Consider the following 18,270-nt stretch of genomic DNA (forward strand, 5'->3'; position numbering starts at 1 on the left):
TTCAGTTCCAGCGAGATCAGGCTCTGTAACTACAGATCTATTTCGTCCCCCTACAATACAAGAGGCTTTTCAGATGAGGGGGGGAAAGGTAGAAATGGATTTCATTAGTGGGAGCCTGTGTACTGCACTCCCCCTCCCCTCTTTTTGGTGTTTTGTGGACCTCCCATCCTAACAGGCCCATTGTCTGTCTCTCCCTCCACCGTATGGGAGAGGTGAGGCTCCATAAAATCATTTAACGTGGGAAACCCAGTCAATTAAACGAAGGAAGCCAGCCTTGCAAAATCCATGCCTCAGGTCTTGTTACAGTGTGGCCTAGCCCGAAAAGAGCAACTTATTCATATCATCACTTAATGCAGGGATTGAATGTTAAGAATAAAGATTGAGTGTCCTGTCGAATCCCCAGCACAGTCAATTTATTGTTGCTGGTCACTCAGCGAAAATGTGCCCATTTCCCAAACCAATGGAAACTTAAGGTAACTGCTGGAAAAACCCAGGTATTGAAACTTTTCTAGCGTGGCCACTAGTGAAAGCCAGACTGTGTGTGTGTAGAAAGCTGCCATAATGACCTGGAGGTCAGCCAAACGTAGCAGGGAGGGACTTCCAAGAGGGAAAAAACTAACAAACAAAACAAAACAGATGAAACTTTGACCTTTCTCCTGGCAGTGTAGCTAGCCTTTTCTCCTCATGTTATAAACCTGATCTCTCCCGTGACTTCTGAACTCGTGAAAAAAAAGTCATTCAGAACCCGCCTTAGTCATTCTCTGGAATAAAATGAACTCTGACTGGATAGATGAACACATTGTCTTACTATGTTCTCCTTTTGGGTAGTAGCACAAGAGTTTTCCAAACATTTTCCTCTTACCTGCCATCGTCTCTTACTATAGCAGTTCACTGAAATGTTGTCGGAGTGCAACTGGTCTTTGCCAAGTTGAAAAGAAAAACCCTTTTTATATCGGAATAATTTTACCAATTTGTGGGGTTCCAGCGGAAACCTGTTTCTTTTTTAGTGTTTCCTCCACTTGCACATCTGTCGTGTCTCACAGTCCACTCCAGTGGCTGTCCGTCGGCGTACGAGGGTGTGTGGTTAGCATCTAGGTTTCTCTGGCCGCTCAGCAGACACCCACCCTGACTTCCTGCTTGACTCATGTCACTGTGTCTGGAGTTTGGTGTTATCGTGGACTGCTGTGGTACAGAGTTTCCCATGAGCCCTCGGGTGTAGTCCTATGACCATAGGTTCAGAGGCACTATCAACCTGTCTTTCATTACCCATTCTTTTTTGTTTGTTTTAACCTGTTCTGTAAATCAGAAACAGTAGCCTGTGACATTTTTCAGTGATTATCTCCACAAAGATGTCTCTTGTTAGTATCAGTTCATATTTCAGCCTAATTACCTTGCAAAAAATGACAGAGTGGTCGAGAGTTGCTGAAGGTAATGTAGGTATTTTCTTTCAATTATCTCCTTCATGAATTAAGTTAAGTTTGCAAAAAATCTAATGCAAACAGTATACTTTTATATGGAAGGTTCACTAAAAGTTGAACTTTGACAACCAGCACAGAACTGAAGTGTTACTTCAGTCTCAGAATGAATCTATTGCATGTTTTAATACAGGCTGACATGACTTTAATTCATTTTTACAGATAAAAAGCCATAAAAAGTTATGCATTCTGTTTAATTTAGATTAGGTCACCACAAATATTTCTCTACTGGGCCAGATGGAAGACAAATAATTATTCCATTATGTTCCAGTGTGCGCTGCATCATTGATTTGTTTCCGTTTTCAAAAGTCATTCAAACTTGGGACAATGGGGAATCTAAAGTACATAACTGTATTTACTGTATGTTACCCTCACTCAATATTATTATTCTGTAATCTTTTTAAGCTTATTAATTGATTTAAATAACTTCTCCCCTACAATTAAATTGTTTTGGCATTTTGAGATCCAAAACATTAATTTAGGTCTTAAAAGGTCTTATTAAGCATTACATTTGACTTAAAAAATGGTGCAAGAACCTTTAGGTAATTTCTCTGGCTATCTGAACCTCTGCCTCATTAGTTTGAATGATTATGGGACCATGATGCTAAATCACTGGATCTTTCTAAACTTTAGTTTAATGACATTTGAAATGTTTGCTTTAACTGGGCCCAAATGATAATTGGCATTGATTATAAGTCTATCTATGCTGATATGCAATTGGATTTGAGGACCTTCACCAAGACAAGATCAAGTAAGCTCCACTGCTATTAAGATGGTTTACTTCCAGCAAATTGTACAGACGGCGTAGTGACATTCAAGCTTCAAACATGCCTTCATTCGATGTGGTAATTTTAAAGTATCAATTTTGTATGGTCAGCTGCAATGCAGTGGTTGTCATATCTAAAAGTGAAGCAAATTCGTTTTTTATAAAAAGATAAACAGTGTTTCATGATCCATTTCTCACTTTCTGTCAAGCTCCATTCGCTTAGGATGCCATAATTTATCAGGTTTTCCAGTATAAATAAGAAGCTACTGCAGCTTGCAGCTGTGCCACTCAAGCCAGACAAGCAGTGGCAAGCATGGTCTGACCACTTATGATGTTCCTGAACACACGCTTTTAATCAGAAGTTGTCTCTCAAAAAGTGTGGAAAAGGTTTTTGCGCTGTAATGTTATGTTACACATATTTTATCAAGTGTCCCATGTTGTCTGTTCCCAAGGTCCCATCTACAGACAGGAATGCCCTGAACTCTCTGTGGGGCAAGCTGGCATCTGAGATCCTGATGCAGAACTGGGAGGCAGCCATGGAGGACCTCACCCGCCTGAGAGAGACTATCGATAACAATGTAAATGCCCCACTTCTCAGAATTTGATACCTCATCTAGATTCCCTTACATAGACTGCATATTGACATTTCACTTTCAGTACAGCTCTGCTGTGGCATTTTATTCTTCGACCACACACTCTCATCTGACTACTTAGGAACTAGGATTTGAGTATAAAGTGGTTGTCTGATTTGATTGATGGTCATCTAGGAGAGAGAAATGCTTAAAGGGATAGTTCACAGAAAATGAAAATATCTATCTGCTCGCCACTATGCCGATAGTGGGCTTTGCCGATTTTTGAGTCGACGAAACACTTTTGGAGTTTCAGGAGTAAACTGTGTTGCAGCTAAAGAGACAACTCTTCAGTCGTGAAAAATATATTATATTCTATTCTATATTGCTTGTGTGTTGTCATCCAAGTCTGAAAAAAGTGTCCTGTTTAATTCAATTGTATTGGATTTGGCTGCAACACAGTTTACCACTGAGACTCATAAGTGTTTAATGGACTCAAACACGTCACCCATCCCTCCATCGGCATAGTTGTGAGTGGATAAAGAGTGATTCTTCATTTTTTGGCGAACTTTCCATTTTAATGCCTTTTTATTTCTGGTACCTTGTTGTAGAAAATAGCAGCTGCTACGAAACAAATTCACTTTTTGCTTTTTATTATTTTTCAAATCCTTATCTCTTGTATTTTTCTTTCCTGTCCAGACTGTCAGCTCCCCTCTCCAGTCTCTTCAGCAGAGGACATGGCTCATTCACTGGTCTCTCTTTGTCTTCTTCAACCACCCCAAGGGCAGAGACAATATCATTGAGCTCTTTCTGTACCAGCCACAGTAAGTACATTTATCAAATTAATTTGTCTAATTTCTTGGTTTTGCTTGCTCTTTTTACACCCAGGAAATTAAAATTTCATAAAAGCTTGCCTTGAAGGAGTTTTGAAGATTAATTTCCACTAAACAAGGTTGACAGGAGAGGGAACATTCTGTAGCTTCAAGTACACAAAAATGAACTTGTAGTCATTTGGAAAATCCAACTAAAAGCTGCCACTTTATGCTTCAGAGAGTTTATATCAACTCTCTTATTGTTTTGTTGATTCATATACTTTGTCTCCCTGAAGCGTTTTGTGATAGATTTAGTCTGTGTGTGATATTAAAGTATCCTATCTACAAATGATTCTTGATCCTGAAAGCATTTGTAGAAAAGGTCAGTCAGTGGTTTTATACGTGAACTTCATTTAGTGAAAACCATTTGCTTAAATAACACATTTTTGGGTGGTGGGCTTCTTCATGAACCCTACTGGTATTTTTTAAAGTTTTCAGAAGTGTGTGTTTTCGTGTGGTCTGTTTACTCTCCAAGTCGAGCGAGGCCATGTGTATCGCAGATCGGAAACTTTATACACTGTGTTAAAATTTGCACACCACCTATTTTGATGTCTTTGCTCCTTCCCCCTGTTCTGATTGCAGGCTTGTATAATTGTACAGATGATTGGGCTCCACAGGCGACCACAACACAGCACACTCAAATGTCTGGTTCCCTGAATTTTACTCCCGTTTTTAATTTTATTGTGGATGATTAAGGAGGCCTGCCCAATAAGTACTCATGAAAAGCTCACCCAACCATCTGTGTGGATAAACTGAGGTATTTTTGTGTGCTTTGCAGTTTCACAGTCTCGAAACCTCATGTTTTCCCCACTGAGGCTTGGCTCGGCTCTTGTTTCCCATCTTTTGACCACTACTTCCTTTGGCTTAAGCCAGTGACCAGTGGCTGGCCTTCAGCTCCACATTTGACCTCCTTTACCCCTGCAGTCAGCAGATGTTGATCCAAAGCTTTGTGTACTGTTGACACTGGCCTCAGAGCCACTAAATGCTCAGCAACTATGGTACAGGTGCAGCCTGATGAAACACTATCGCAATAGAATATCACAAGTAATTTGATTGTAGGGTAAGTTATCGCTTGGGTCTTTTCCAATTCTGTTGCTAAATTATACTTTTTAAATGTACTGGTGCCGAAACAGTGTCTGAACCAATGCCTTTTCCTTTGAAAAAACAACATAAAACAACGGTCAACTATATGAATGGCATTTTTTATTGTTGAGGTTAAAGTATATTTAACATAAAAATACAAATAAGTTACTTGTTCTAATAAAAGTTAAAAAAATATATATATATGTATATATATAAATGTACTTTTTTATATATTAAAGTGTCTGAACAAGACCTGAGCCCAAAGCAGTTAAAGTAAGCTGCACTGAGTTTGTGTTACTCTCTTGCAGACACAAATGGTTAGTTTGTTTTCACAGTTTACAGACACGCACAGTCTAAAAAAATCAAACCAGCCAACGTTCAAAACACACAGTACTGTGTTGTCAATGATGCGCTGTTCCAGCTCCTACCTCTTTATCTCTCTTCAGTATTTGACTATATTTCTTCTGAATTTTTATTTGAGATCAAACCTTTTTACTTCAACTCTCTTGATACAGCTTTCACTGAATGTGTTTCTGTATCCCATTTCAATTTTTTTTAATTTGTATCCACTTTTTTATTTTGTATCCACTTATCCAGTTATACAAAATATAACTGCTATTTTACGGGTTGAGTCCTGTGTGCCATTTGTTTATAAGTTTTCGGTAAGACCTTTGGACCCCAGAAATATCCTTTCTTTATCCACACGGCACTGCATACTCATGCCCTTTTTTGGGTATTGGTGGGGCGTTGACTTATGCTAATTAGGATCTTACAGAGACATGTCATTCATCTATATAACAACTAGGTTTGTCACAATACTAGAATTTCAGACTATACTTAGTACAGCTGGGCGTACTTGCGTATTCAATGATGTCGATTACGTAAATTCGTTGACTCACAGAATGTGCGTCGAATGAAAGGGGTCTGCGCACTGTCTTAATGTTTGTTGAGATCGTTTATGTGAAATTTGGTTGTAAAAGAAAAAAGAAGAAATGGGGAAACTCAAACTACATCTTTTTAAATTTTTTCTCAAATTAAGCACTTTATTTTTTGAATTTAGTTGAAATGAGAAAATAATATTTAATTTATTATAGAGAACACTTCAGTTCACTGAAAATTGATAATAAACTTCGTTGAAATACTATTTGATTAGACATACTACTATTTTATTTGTCAGTTTTTTATTTCCTACAGACATTGATACATCTACTAGGCTACTTCATTTCTTGGCTACATGCCTCAGTAGCATCTTCCGTAAACCAGTGCAGTGACGCTTGTTGCTTCAAAACTAAAAAAAAAATAAAAATAAAAGATGAAGTCCCCTTAGTGGGGTAGGATGAATGTGTCCCCAGATATGGTACAGTGACTCATGCAAGATTGCTTGCTATTGGAGCCCCCCCTGGAGAGTGAGTAGGTGTAAGTTAATCAGGAACACAGCACAGAGCATTGCGGTCTTCCACGGGAGTCAAGCAACTACAAAGGGAGGGAGGGACAGAGCTCTCCTAAAACCCGGCTGACGGTGGCTTTGCCGAGCAGCCCACTTCTGTTTTTAGACCCAACATCACAACTGCCACAGGTCTCCTGTCCCTTTAATTGTTTCAGCAAATTAAACTGTTTCTCTGAACACCATGTGTTCCTCTGGACTCTGCAATAGGGTCCCTTTGCACTTCCTCTGTGCTGATTTAATTTGGTCAGTGGGGGTTAAAGCGGAGGGTGAAGTTCAAAGATGCATATTTAGAAAGCAATAAAGTGTTCTGAAGACATAGTAAATGTTGACTGATTGCCAATTTGGACAAGGAAAGTGGCATGTACTCGTGTGTTTGTGTGCACACAGACCTTACATGTTGTTTTTACAGAACACAGTCTCCAGAGTTGGTGTGGTATTAGCATCAGCCTGTAACAGCGTCTCTTGTGTTCAGCCCTTAGCCAGTTGACCTGTGGTTGAAACGTCAGTCCCTGATGGATTGAGTTTCAGCTACTGGGCAGGTCCTTGCTCACTGATCTGTATCTTCTTGTCAGGGTTCCCTTTTCCTCCTCCCTCTCATCGGAAACTAATGAAAGAGAAAACTTAAATCTGGGACTCATGTCCAGCAGGGAGAATCCTGTTGTGACATTTATCTGTTCAGCTGCAAAAGCTTTTTCTCTGTTCTAAATGCCAGGAGCCCAATAAGCAGCCAAAATGTTATATGATGTGTCCTTGTAAAGATCATGTCGTTGCTCTGATAAGTGATTACTTTTGTGCTTCCTCATTTCAGGTACCTCAATGCTATCCAGACTATGTGCCCCCACATCTTGCGTTACTTGACCACAGCGGTCATCACTAACAAGGATGTCCGTAAGCGTCGGCAGGTTCTAAAGGATTTAGTGAAGGTCATCCAGCAGGTAACAAACGTCCTTTTCTCAAAGTTATCAGGCCATTGCTTATAGGCCACACAGGCTTTGGAAGTATGAGTAACCAACCATGCAACCCAATAGCTTTGCTAACACTTGTTTTAAGATCAGGGAGTGTGTTTTAGAGCTTGGATCCAAGCTGGAGAGACTATAAACCCATTACTTCTGATAGATGGTAGTGAACTGACTGAATGCAACGTACCAGAGCTTTCTCTGCCAATGGCAGCAGATACTTTAGTGATCTAAGCACCGTCTTGGGTTGTGGGTAATCACTAAAACATGTGCTCAGTGCTCTGCTCTATGGCCTCAGGTCAGGTTGCGACTCCTTCTGTAAGCATGATTTGCAACTGTTCAGAGTTCACAATGTGTTTCTGCTCAAGTCCCTGTAAACTGTTATGTTTATTTAGCTATTGTGCCCAGCAGGTGGTCATTTTGACTATCGTTTTTTTAGTGAGTATGCACATGTTGATTTCACAACCTCTATTTTAGTTATTGTGAAAAGTCCTGTTTCATATTGGAAGTTTGCTTTATATCTAAATACCTTCTGAAACTCATTGTGTATTTCTGCTCTATTTGCAGCCTAACATATATGAACCTATATTTATTTTTTCTTCCAGGAATCCTACACCTACAAAGATCCAATTACAGAGTTTGTGGAGTGCCTGTATGTGAACTTTGACTTTGACAGTGCTCAGAAGAAACTCAGGGAGTGCGAGTCGGTGAGTATCCACTTCAGTGACCTCAACATCATTCATTTGAACCTATGGTTCCCGAAACTATGAGAACAACCTCATTGTGCCTTTTTGTTAATAAAACACAACGGTCTTCTGCAGATCTCTGATTTGCAGACGTGACTCCTGAACTTTCACACAGAGCAGCGTCGTAAACATCCTTTGCAATCGCGTGATCTCTGTCTGACCTTCCGCCTGTTCACACAGCTTTCTGTTTCCCGCATTCAGCGTGGGTCGGGTGCTGACAGAACAGCGATAGTTGGCGCCTTGTATCTTACTGTCAGAAATAGAGGTCTCCTTGGACACCGTCTCTGACTCAGACTGTAGTCAGATATTTACTATGGCCTGTAATTGACCCATGAGGCCAGTAGTTAACAGTAAAAGCTTTATAGCAAAATCTTCTACAGAGGCGTGCAGCCATTCGTTTAAAGTGGGAGATCTGGCTCCATTGTTTAGAGCATTTCTTTCAATTTCAAGTTTGTAATTGCTAAATTGAACTGTCGTCCTTGATGTGAGATTAGAACCAAGATAGTATACTGTCTTGTATGTTGACTTCAATGCGGAGACATTGATCTATGTGATATGATTTGGTGATAACATTGGCTCAATCAGGTGATATTTATAGCGCTATGAGAAAAAATATACAACAAGGATGTCGCAATTTTCTTTCATCATATTTTATTTTATTATTATATTGTATGCCTCTGTAGTTCTGTCAATTTGTCAGAATACTCCTTTCTTTATTCTGTGTCCAAACCTGTTCTAAAAAACAATACTGATATAGTGATCACCTTCTCCATAGAACCTCAGTCAGAAACTAGCAACGTTCTATTTAGGCTAAATAGATACTTGTTCCATTAATAGATACTGACAAGATTAATAGAGGGCTTATACTGTTGCGTGCTTGCGTGTACTATTTCTATGACAATATCAGTGAAAAAATGTAATACAGTTCCCTAAAGCACCATGAACTACAGACTCAATAATGACGTGTGTTGAATCAACACCCTTGATACAGTATTATAAAAGGGAATTATTAAACCTTTCTACAATATAAAACTGTCAGTATGTATACTTGTGCTTAGGGCAGGGTGATAGACTAGCAATAATGCAACATAATTTTAATCAAGAACAATATACTTCTTAATAATTGTTGAAGCATGACGTGGAGAAATGATGCATAAGTTTGTCATTCTCTGGAGAGACATTTATCTTTATTTTGACTAAAGTGAACATTTTTGTCAAGCAGATCTACTTTTACATCTGAGCATAGACAAATGTAAGCTTGTTGGACAAGGTGCTAATATAACAAATTATTTGGTTATATTAGCACCTATTGTTGCTATTGTTATTCCAACAGAACTATTGTATTCCAACAGACCTATTGATGTTTCAATTTGGACCTTTTGAAGGTGATGTATTTTCTTTTAGTTCGCTAAACAGAAAAATAGGAATACCAATAGAATATTACAACAAACGTGCTAGTGAGATACTAGGGGAAAAGTTTCCCTCCGTGAAGACCAGGAAGCCCTGTTATGAGTTTTGCTGATCAGGTTCCAGGGACACAGTAAATGGACAGTAATCACATTTTAAGAGAGAGCAGGTGTCTTGGCAGGTGTTGTGCCATATGTACATTTTGCATAACTTGATCTAGTGAGTCAATCTTTGCATATACACAGTAATCTAACTTTCCCAGATGACTTCATACTTTAGACCCGCAGGTACAAAGGACAAAAGGGTCATTTGGGAACGTTTTCATCTTTTGTCTGTTGAAGAAAACCTTCAAAATTATGGTTCTCTCCCCAGGTGTAAACCTTTAGATGTCATTTCACCGGTTTACTCAAGGTTCCATTTCATTTTAGCCTATATTCAAGTTAATACAAAGAGTCTTGAGCTTCAGTGGTATTGAACAAATGAGGAAGTTATAACCAGACTCATCTGGGCAGATTTGGTTTTAAATTATACCCTTAAGGAAATCTGTGCATGTTTAGACAGAAAATCCGCAATATGTTCTAAGAGAAATTGGATTTTTCCCGTGTAAAGGCCTCAAGGGACCATGTCCAAATGATGACATCTACCATCAACAATATTAGAGCTGTATCCAATTTCAGCTTAGACATGACGCCCTCAATCACCAACCTTGTTTAACACTTCATAGGAACTCCCTGGATTGGGCATGACCTTCCCTCATGGGGTTCTGTTTGCAGAGACTCCTGAGGTTAACACAGATGCTCAATCCCTACTAAACCTGAGGTCATACCCCCAGTTATTCCAGGTACTTTCAACATTGGCATACCTGTCAGCCTTATCAGAGCCTGTCCAGTAGGCACACAAAAAATGACCCCGCTCAGTTCACAAGCAAGTGTAGCAAGGTGGGTGGCTCCTAAAAGGTTTTGCAGCACCTTTAATGCGTTGCCTATGATGGTCTGCAAACATTTTTCTAAATTGTTCTCTTTGAAGCCAGTGCCATTTCCCCCCTGCAGAAATTCACACGCAAGCCTTTAAATGGCACATTATTGTGGTGGTAAAAGGATTCATAGACCGTGCAGTGATTGAGGTAAATGGATACCCCACTGGGATGGGCTGTTGTCTTGATGAGCATTTGTAATGCATCAATTTTGAGCCATTGAGTAGAGTGGCACCCTTCTATCTACTGATTGCTGTCAAAGCAAGATGTGGGTATTGTTTTCAGCTGCCCTGTCGGCAGTTCACCATGTACAATAGTTCAAGCCAGGGGGAAGGGGGTGAACTGTCTTGTACAAGCTGTGTAAGTTTTCTTTTTTTCTTATTGTTTTTTTCTTTCCCACTCCACCTGAATCTGGAATCACTGTCAGATGTTAGATGCTTGCATGTCAAAGAATGAAAAGTATAGGCCCACCTATAGTCAGACCCTCAGATTGTGCATAAAGGGCTCTTAAAGCCCCTTTCAGGATTTGTTTAAGCTTTGTGGTCTGAATCCCTGATGACACTAATTAGGGCATTTAACTCTTCAAAGTTTTATCTGCCTTAGATAAGCCTTGTCATAGCTGAAATGTGCATTGCCTGGTAGCGCTATGTAGTTGGGATTTATTCAAGCAGAACTTTGGGCTGATAGCAGCTTAAGCAAACCAAGAGCTGGTAATGCAATGTGAAATGGCCCTCAATGTAGAGTTGGAATGCAGCATGCTCTGAGAAAAGGGAAAGTTTCACACAGTGGTGCCTCTAGGACCATAGCTGGGTCCAGAACATTTTCAGAAGATGAATGGGCCATAGACAGTGATGTCAAAGAGTCCAAGGAAGGCCATAATTCTGATGGGTAACACAAGTGAGACTTGATATACATGGCTGAGAAGCAACACTTATCTTTGAGTCTCTATGAACTGGTCTTGCCGCTGTTGATGGATAGCTAGCTGTGAAATTTGGCAATCCCGGACGGGAAAGTTGACACTCAAGCACCAGACCAGAAGACTGATGACAAGTCACAGATGATGTGGTCATCTCTGGGGTTGGCTCAGTTCTTACTGTATTGTGGTGGCCAAAGAATTCAATGATTTGCTCCTCCTCCGAGCTGCATGTGTAAAGGTAAATGTCCGATTGATGGCCTTCAGGTTAATTGCCGACTTTTTCCGCCTGGCTCACTGGTATCCGATGTGACAACACAGCAGGGGATCTTCTGCTGGATTAACAGCGGGGGGGGGGGGGTTGGCGACACTAACCGTTGTTGGTGTGTAAAGAAAACCATGTGATCTCTGCATCAGCGTTAATGCGTCACTTTCGGCCTTTGCCTGCTCCGCCTTGCTGCGCTGGAATAATGCTGAAGATTTGTTGCTGTTGTGAATGCGTCTGTGCAGAGAACCTCCCGCTGCGTTGTATTTGTTCTCAGAAATTTATCTGCAGGTCATGTCTGAAAACGGCTCTACTGACTTTTAGTGGGAGCAAACTTTAGTCATAACAAACCTTTTGCGAGGGTTGATTTGAACGTATGGTCCTCCCTGCCTGTTCTGTATATGACAAAGAAATTGTCCAGAAAGATGCAACATATTAAAACGTGGGTTTCTGCCCTACATTCCAGCTTGAATATCCTAATGAATGTTAGAAAAGGTGTAACTTCTGTGCGTACTCAATTATTTTGTCCAAGTTAAACCTTAAACTTTTGCATTGAAGAATGTTTGAAGTAGCCCTAGTAGCAGACAGAAATAATCCATTGTGTAATAATTGTACTGCTTTTAAATAACATGCATGCTGTCTCTTAGGTTCTTGTGAATGACTTCTTCCTGGTTGCTTGCCTGGAGGACTTCATTGAGAATGCCCGTCTCTTCATCTTTGAGACCTTCTGCAGGATTCACCAATGCATTAGCATCAGGTAAGTCACTTAACACAGACCAGGCCAGTTACATTTGTAAATCAGCAATGAGTAACAGTAGTCTTAATGGTCATGCTGCTTGGGGATGATATGGCAGCTTTTGAATCCTGACTGTAATGTGCAGCAAAAGTCTGGCAGACGTCCCTTAAGACTTACAGGAAGTCCTGTTTGCTATCTCTAGACGTTGTATGCATTCTGTCAGTAGGAAGTAAGACCATGGGCTTTGTGATCAGTGCAATTTAACTCATAGATAAGTGTTTATGGCCCGTCTGCACACAGCCATGCTGACCGCACACATCTCATGGATTAAGCATTGTGAAGTTTAACTGCTCCCAGGTTTCCACAGGTTGCTCTGGAGATCTTTTAAGACCACCTGTCCGAGAACAATTCATGAACATTTTTCTGCCAGGAAGAGGCCAAGATAAGACTCAAAGCACGCAGATACTCTAATGCACAAGAACATTTCAGTTTCTTTTGTGAGGCTTGTTGAGGTCAGAGGGTTCTGTAGGTCTCTATTGACTCCTGTCTCAAACTTTAGTTGAGTTGCATTATAGTAAAAATTTAGTTTGGATGCCTCCCCAAAACCAAGAAATGTTGTCAATGCTAATTATAGTGAGCATTAGCTGAGAGGGGGAAAAAAGATTATATTTATTGTCTGCAATTAAGAGAGATTACAGAATTCGGCTGCTTCTTCAAATCATTTTTCGAGTGACAAATATAAAGGCAGAAGCGTTCACCCCTCTCAGCCTTTAATTCGTTTTGGAAAGGTAGATTTAAGCTTGTTGCGCTATCTAATCTGGGATATCAGATAATGCATGTTATTTTGTTGTTTTACCTGTTCATCATTAATATATGGTACAAATTTCACCCTGATTTCAGAAAGCTATATTCAAACTATGCTGAAATTGTGAACACTGTAAATTTGAGGCAAGGTCTGCATTTCAAATATGGTCCATGAACATATGATGTTCAGTTGAAAGAGGGTACGAAATTCTTCTGTTGACACGAAAATGATTGCATTGACTGTTACATAGGGCCGGGGAGGTCTGTAGTCAAGGTTGAACCGTGGAACATGATCAGGCCCTGTCGAAATCTCCAGTTGCAGATTGTCTGGAATTGATTAGGAGTCCTGGTTCTTTTTGGCAGACTTACTGCAATTGGATCCATTTACTTGTTAAGTACCACAAAGGTTAGTGGTAACACTGAAAGAGGAAGTTGAATGGTGATATTTCTACTTTTCACCTTCTTTCTGTGTCCCCAGCTCTGTTTGTGGAGGTTTCTAACATAGGTACACATATCAGGGACAATATCAGGGATTTCTGTGTTTATTTCTGGCCGTGTTATGACGATGGACAGATCATGTCTAGTCTTGACAGACACCCGAGTTCCATGTCATTAGCACTCTGTCCAGAAGCCCTCTGTATCGAAGCGTGTACCCAGATGAATTTGATGGCTGTATTTAATGAGGACATTTTTACAGCTGTTGGCCATGATGGTTTCACCGATATTTAGCTCGCCTTGTGCCCAAAGCTTTAGACACAAGATTACACCAGAAGTTGGCGTAATTTAGTTATTTTATGTTATTAAAGGCTTATGTAAAATGTACTGGAAGTGAAAATACAATTCAGCCTGCATCGCACTCTTAATTGCATACACACACACACACACACACACACACACACACACACACACACACGACTAGATTTTTCATTGTCCTGAGTGGGTTTCTAATCAATCTTTGTTTTCCCTGTTTGATTTACGGGACTTAGTTGTTTCTTGAATGTTTCAGTGACGAGACCCTGCTTCGACCTCAAATGCACACTTGTCCTTTGACATTTTGAGTAAATGCTTGAGACTTGATCATTTGGGAATTTTCTTCTCCCCTCATCACTAGATTGTATTTGTACACAACAGCTCACTGGTAGTTGGAAGGGGTGTCTTGTGTATTTGGATGTAACACTGAGGATATTTCCATCTCCCAATTGAGTCATTAAAAAGACCACACGATCATTTCGGTTTCCCCGAAAAATCTATTTTACCCCAAGCTGAAAGTGAGGTTGCTCCAAGTGGCTCGGCGTCTCCCAAATGCTATCATATGTTAGTGTTTAACAAAGGATTCATTTTAGGCAAGCCATGTTAACAAGGGGGCTACTTTTGAGAAGGATCCCCCTTTCTCCTTCCTCCTTTAAGAGCTCTAGACCCCAATCCCTGACCCCACTCTTCTAGTGTGAGGTTGGTATTGAGACCCACAGGATTCCCCTAGCCTGAAGTCGAAAGCTCAGGAGCCAGAATGAATAAAGGGTCGAAATGAAAGTGATCCCTTCTCCCCCAAGGAAGGGGATCATGGTTGTGTAAAATAAAACCAGTCATGGAGGCCGTCTGCTGGGCTGAAGGGCCAAAGGATGTCAATAGTGTAGGTTGTTTGAGTCCGACCTATTCCCCCTGTCCTTCTTTTCTCTCCCTCTTTCCCCTCTTTTCTTGCCTGCAGTCAGAGGTTTAGTAAGAGTAGCTGCTGTAGACCTCTCTCAAAGACAATGAGATAAAGTAACCATGCTCTGATATACAAATGCCTTCCTGGGAGGAAAACATTGCCAGACTTTGTTGTATAAATTAGATTAGAGAAGTATGACTGGTGCGGTCCAGGGCCCTGGGCATTTTGGGGTGCTCTCTGTTCCTGTGTTATGCTGCACAGATCACGTTTGGAGGGGTTTGGGGTTAGCTTAACTCCCCGTTCAGGAAACCAGATCATGTTTGTTTTGATCATCATATCTGACCTGGACTTGACTGACATGTGCCCCCACTTTAGTGTATTGTCAAACAAAACACCCAGTTCCCCTGCCCAGCAATCACTTAATCACAAGGGTAAAATCAGAACGAAAAACTATTTTCATACGAATTTGCAGTAGATTACTTGATTGTTGGTTAAATAAGTGTAGGGCTTTTCTGAATATGAAAGAGTGCAGCTCATATTAGGCGGTGGCGGTTGTTCTTTCCATTACTAAATAATTACCTGTGTAGTGAACAGTTATTCACAATGTCACTTCAACTTTGGTAATATTTGATGCCGGGGTCTTGGTCGTGTTTGATTTCAATATTTCGGAAGCAGTTGTTTGTCCAAATAGCCAAATCATCAAGTGTTTTTCATCAGACGATGTGAGGTGCAACTGGCAGCAATCTAAGTGTAATAATTTATTCTGATTTTAAACTGAACCTTCGTTTAAGAAAAGTTGTCCGTAATGGAATATCTCCAAAATCACAGGATTCCTGTCATTCACTGTAAAGATTATTCACACATTTTTTTCATCCCTGTATGTACGTGTCTCCCCAAATTCGCTTTGCTGCTTCTGTAGCCCATCCACAATTCTGCAGCTATACTTACAACTGGTTCCAAAACATTTCACCAATTATTTGTTTCTTTTTTCAGTTTTAAAAATGTATTTTATCAGTAGTTTTCCTATATTTGCCCTCCTGAGTGCCACTTTGTCTCTTTTCCTCCTTGTCTTTTGCTGCTTTGTTCACTTTTTTTGTGCGTGCAGCAATTTGTAACTTTTTTAAAATACAGCTTAATAAATAACCCTGGTTATTGTCATTGGTAACAATGCACCACTTGCTCGTGCAACATTTAGGACGGCAAACTAAAATTCTCAGTGTTAAAAGTGTCACACTGTGATGCTGACATGTGTTCTCCATCACAGGCCAAACTTGCGTCATTAGACAGCTGACGCTTTTCCAAACTTGTTAGGTTCCCAATAATGATCCATTGGAGCAATTTTGTTGTCTTGCATAATTTTATCCAGGTTTTTGACGACCTGAAGTATAATCAGATGTCCACCTCAGCTAGTGTTACTAGTTTTTTGATGGGAGTGACAGGTTGGTCAGTCTCTCGTTACAGTCATCCCTCGTCTTCGCTTCAGCGATCCACATGAATCCACTCTAAACTGCTGTTTTTCTAACTCGTTATCCACCTCCTCCATCACCTCACTGTGGTGAAAGTGTTGAGAAAGATGCACTGTCACTTGGAGACTAAAGCCTATGTTGCTCATTATGCTGAGGTAATGCTCTTTATTTGTTGTCTATGGTTTTAATGCCTCAACCAGACACTGACATCATTTCACTTCCCCTCTTTATGTGGTTTTGCCACCATTTTACCACGTGCTAGTCTTGTTTTTTCAGTTCTAGCCTTGAGGTAAGACAGACATTATCACAAATCCCAAGTAAGATTACTTTTCACCAAGATATGTCTTAAATAAGGTGACAGGTGAAATCAGTAACGTTGGTGGGATCTGTTGCGTTGCCGTTGCGTTGCCGTTGCGTGAGAAGTGGTTTGGTCCTTCCAGATTCAAGCTTACTTACAAAGTTTGATTAATGGACCAGGAAGTTATAATTAGTCAAGACATTTTTTTATAGGTATTATAACCCCCTTTACTTTGTGTATACAAACTTAGGCCATACACCTATGACAAATTTGTACCTATAGTATTTGTTAGGTTTTTTAGGGGTTGCAGTGGTTGGTGTCTTGCTTTTGAGGTAGGGTTGCTGTAGTAATTGTCAGCAGTGCACAGAGGGGTTGGGGATATTTATTGGGGCCCTTATATGAAATGTGGTAGGCGTGGAGGGAGGTGGGGGTCAGACAGGAGGGAGGGGGCAGGAAATGTGTGTGTGGGGGGGTATAGATGGGGGGGATATCGAGGGGGTTGAGTTATTTTGAAAGCCACAAGGGAAGCCAGCTGCACTGGGTAAAGCTTTGGATCAAAGAATGCCAGCCACCCGCATACATCCCCTCCCTACACTGTGACACATCCATGTCTCGCTGTATCAAAGAGCAGCCCAGTCTCCAACCTGGCTTTTATTTTGAGGGACCAGTTTGTCATGACAAACTTGAGTGGCCAGGCCGTGTCCTGGACATAGGAACAAAAAATGTGACCACAGAAGCCCACAACATGGGGCAGAGCTCGCACTTCTAATTGAGTTTTTCATAGGAGTCTGTAAATGAAGCTCTCATTAGCAGAGGACCATTAGAAGTGTTTTGGAGTGTGCTTCATATTGCAAACCTTTGCCTGAAGGGCAATATGTTTGCCATTTATTAACACTGTCAAATGAAAATAGTGACTAGTACTTTGGTTGCTAATGTTCAACATCCATCATAATGTGGTGTTAACTTGGTGCTATAACATATTTTAAATAGACTGTTTATCGCTTCCAGACTGCAGCCCAGTTTAAGTAAAGTCCTGGTTTGCAACAGTCTAATCTTTACCTAGACTCAACAACTGTACAGAATGTCTATGATTGGACAATATATAAATAACAATTAAACAAATGTTTTGTTTCAGATGAAATTCTCCACTAATATCTTTTTATATTAAGCAGCTCTGTGGGGTTGAACTTCAGCAAAGCAGTGCTTTAGGCCAAATGTTAATATCAGTATGCTGAAATGCTCATTGTTTGCTTGGTATAATGGATTGTTTAGCCAGTTAACATGCTAATATTTGCTTATTAGCACTAAATACTAAGCTGCTTTCAGACACGCATTGAACTCTGGATAATCCGCTGTATCTGAGAACCCAACTGTCTGAGTCAATTGCTGGCGGCATTCTCCAGAGTTTTTCCTGACTGTCCTCTAATAAAAACTCTGTAGAATGTCTGAGTGAGAATACAGCAGGAGATTATCAGGAGGATTCTCGGCAAGAGTGTGGTCGCCTTGATGACGTTTTTAACAGGTGACAGGTGAAAAAGAGGTGTCATGCAGGTAGAGGACGAGATTTGAAGACTTTTGGCGATAAGAGCTGATGCTGGTGTCAATGCGCTGTTATCAAATACATGTGGTCTCTGAAGCAGTATTGTTGTATTTCATTCTGCCCGGTGGTGTAAGTGGTAAACTGCAGAGTTGACAAACCAACAATGCCATACGTAAATTAAGACCATGTTAGTGTTCATGCATTGACAAACACCATACGTTTTTAATTCCATGGCACCAGGGAGCTCAGGACCATTGGATGCATCCTTGGCCGGTCCAATACATTTTCAGGAGAATCTGAGCTCAC

The 18,270-nt window shown here is 40.5% G+C and overlaps 1 protein-coding gene across 1 annotated transcript in view; it reads left to right on the forward strand.

Annotated features, from left to right (window-relative positions):
* eif3ea (eukaryotic translation initiation factor 3, subunit E, a) overlaps nt 1–18,270 on the forward strand; it is a 29,692-nt gene that overhangs the window by 9,292 nt on the left and 2,130 nt on the right. Inside the window, exons 6-10 of the mRNA XM_062398855.1 lie at nt 2,694–2,819; nt 3,510–3,634; nt 7,021–7,147; nt 7,774–7,875; nt 12,120–12,229. Of these exons, the coding sequence (XP_062254839.1) occupies nt 2,694–2,819; nt 3,510–3,634; nt 7,021–7,147; nt 7,774–7,875; nt 12,120–12,229 (590 nt within the window). The remainder of the gene's footprint in view (nt 1–2,693; nt 2,820–3,509; nt 3,635–7,020; nt 7,148–7,773; nt 7,876–12,119; nt 12,230–18,270) is intronic.

This window comes from Platichthys flesus, chromosome 11 (genome assembly GCF_949316205.1).
Source record: "Platichthys flesus chromosome 11, fPlaFle2.1, whole genome shotgun sequence".
NCBI lineage: Eukaryota > Metazoa > Chordata > Actinopteri > Pleuronectiformes > Pleuronectidae > Platichthys > Platichthys flesus.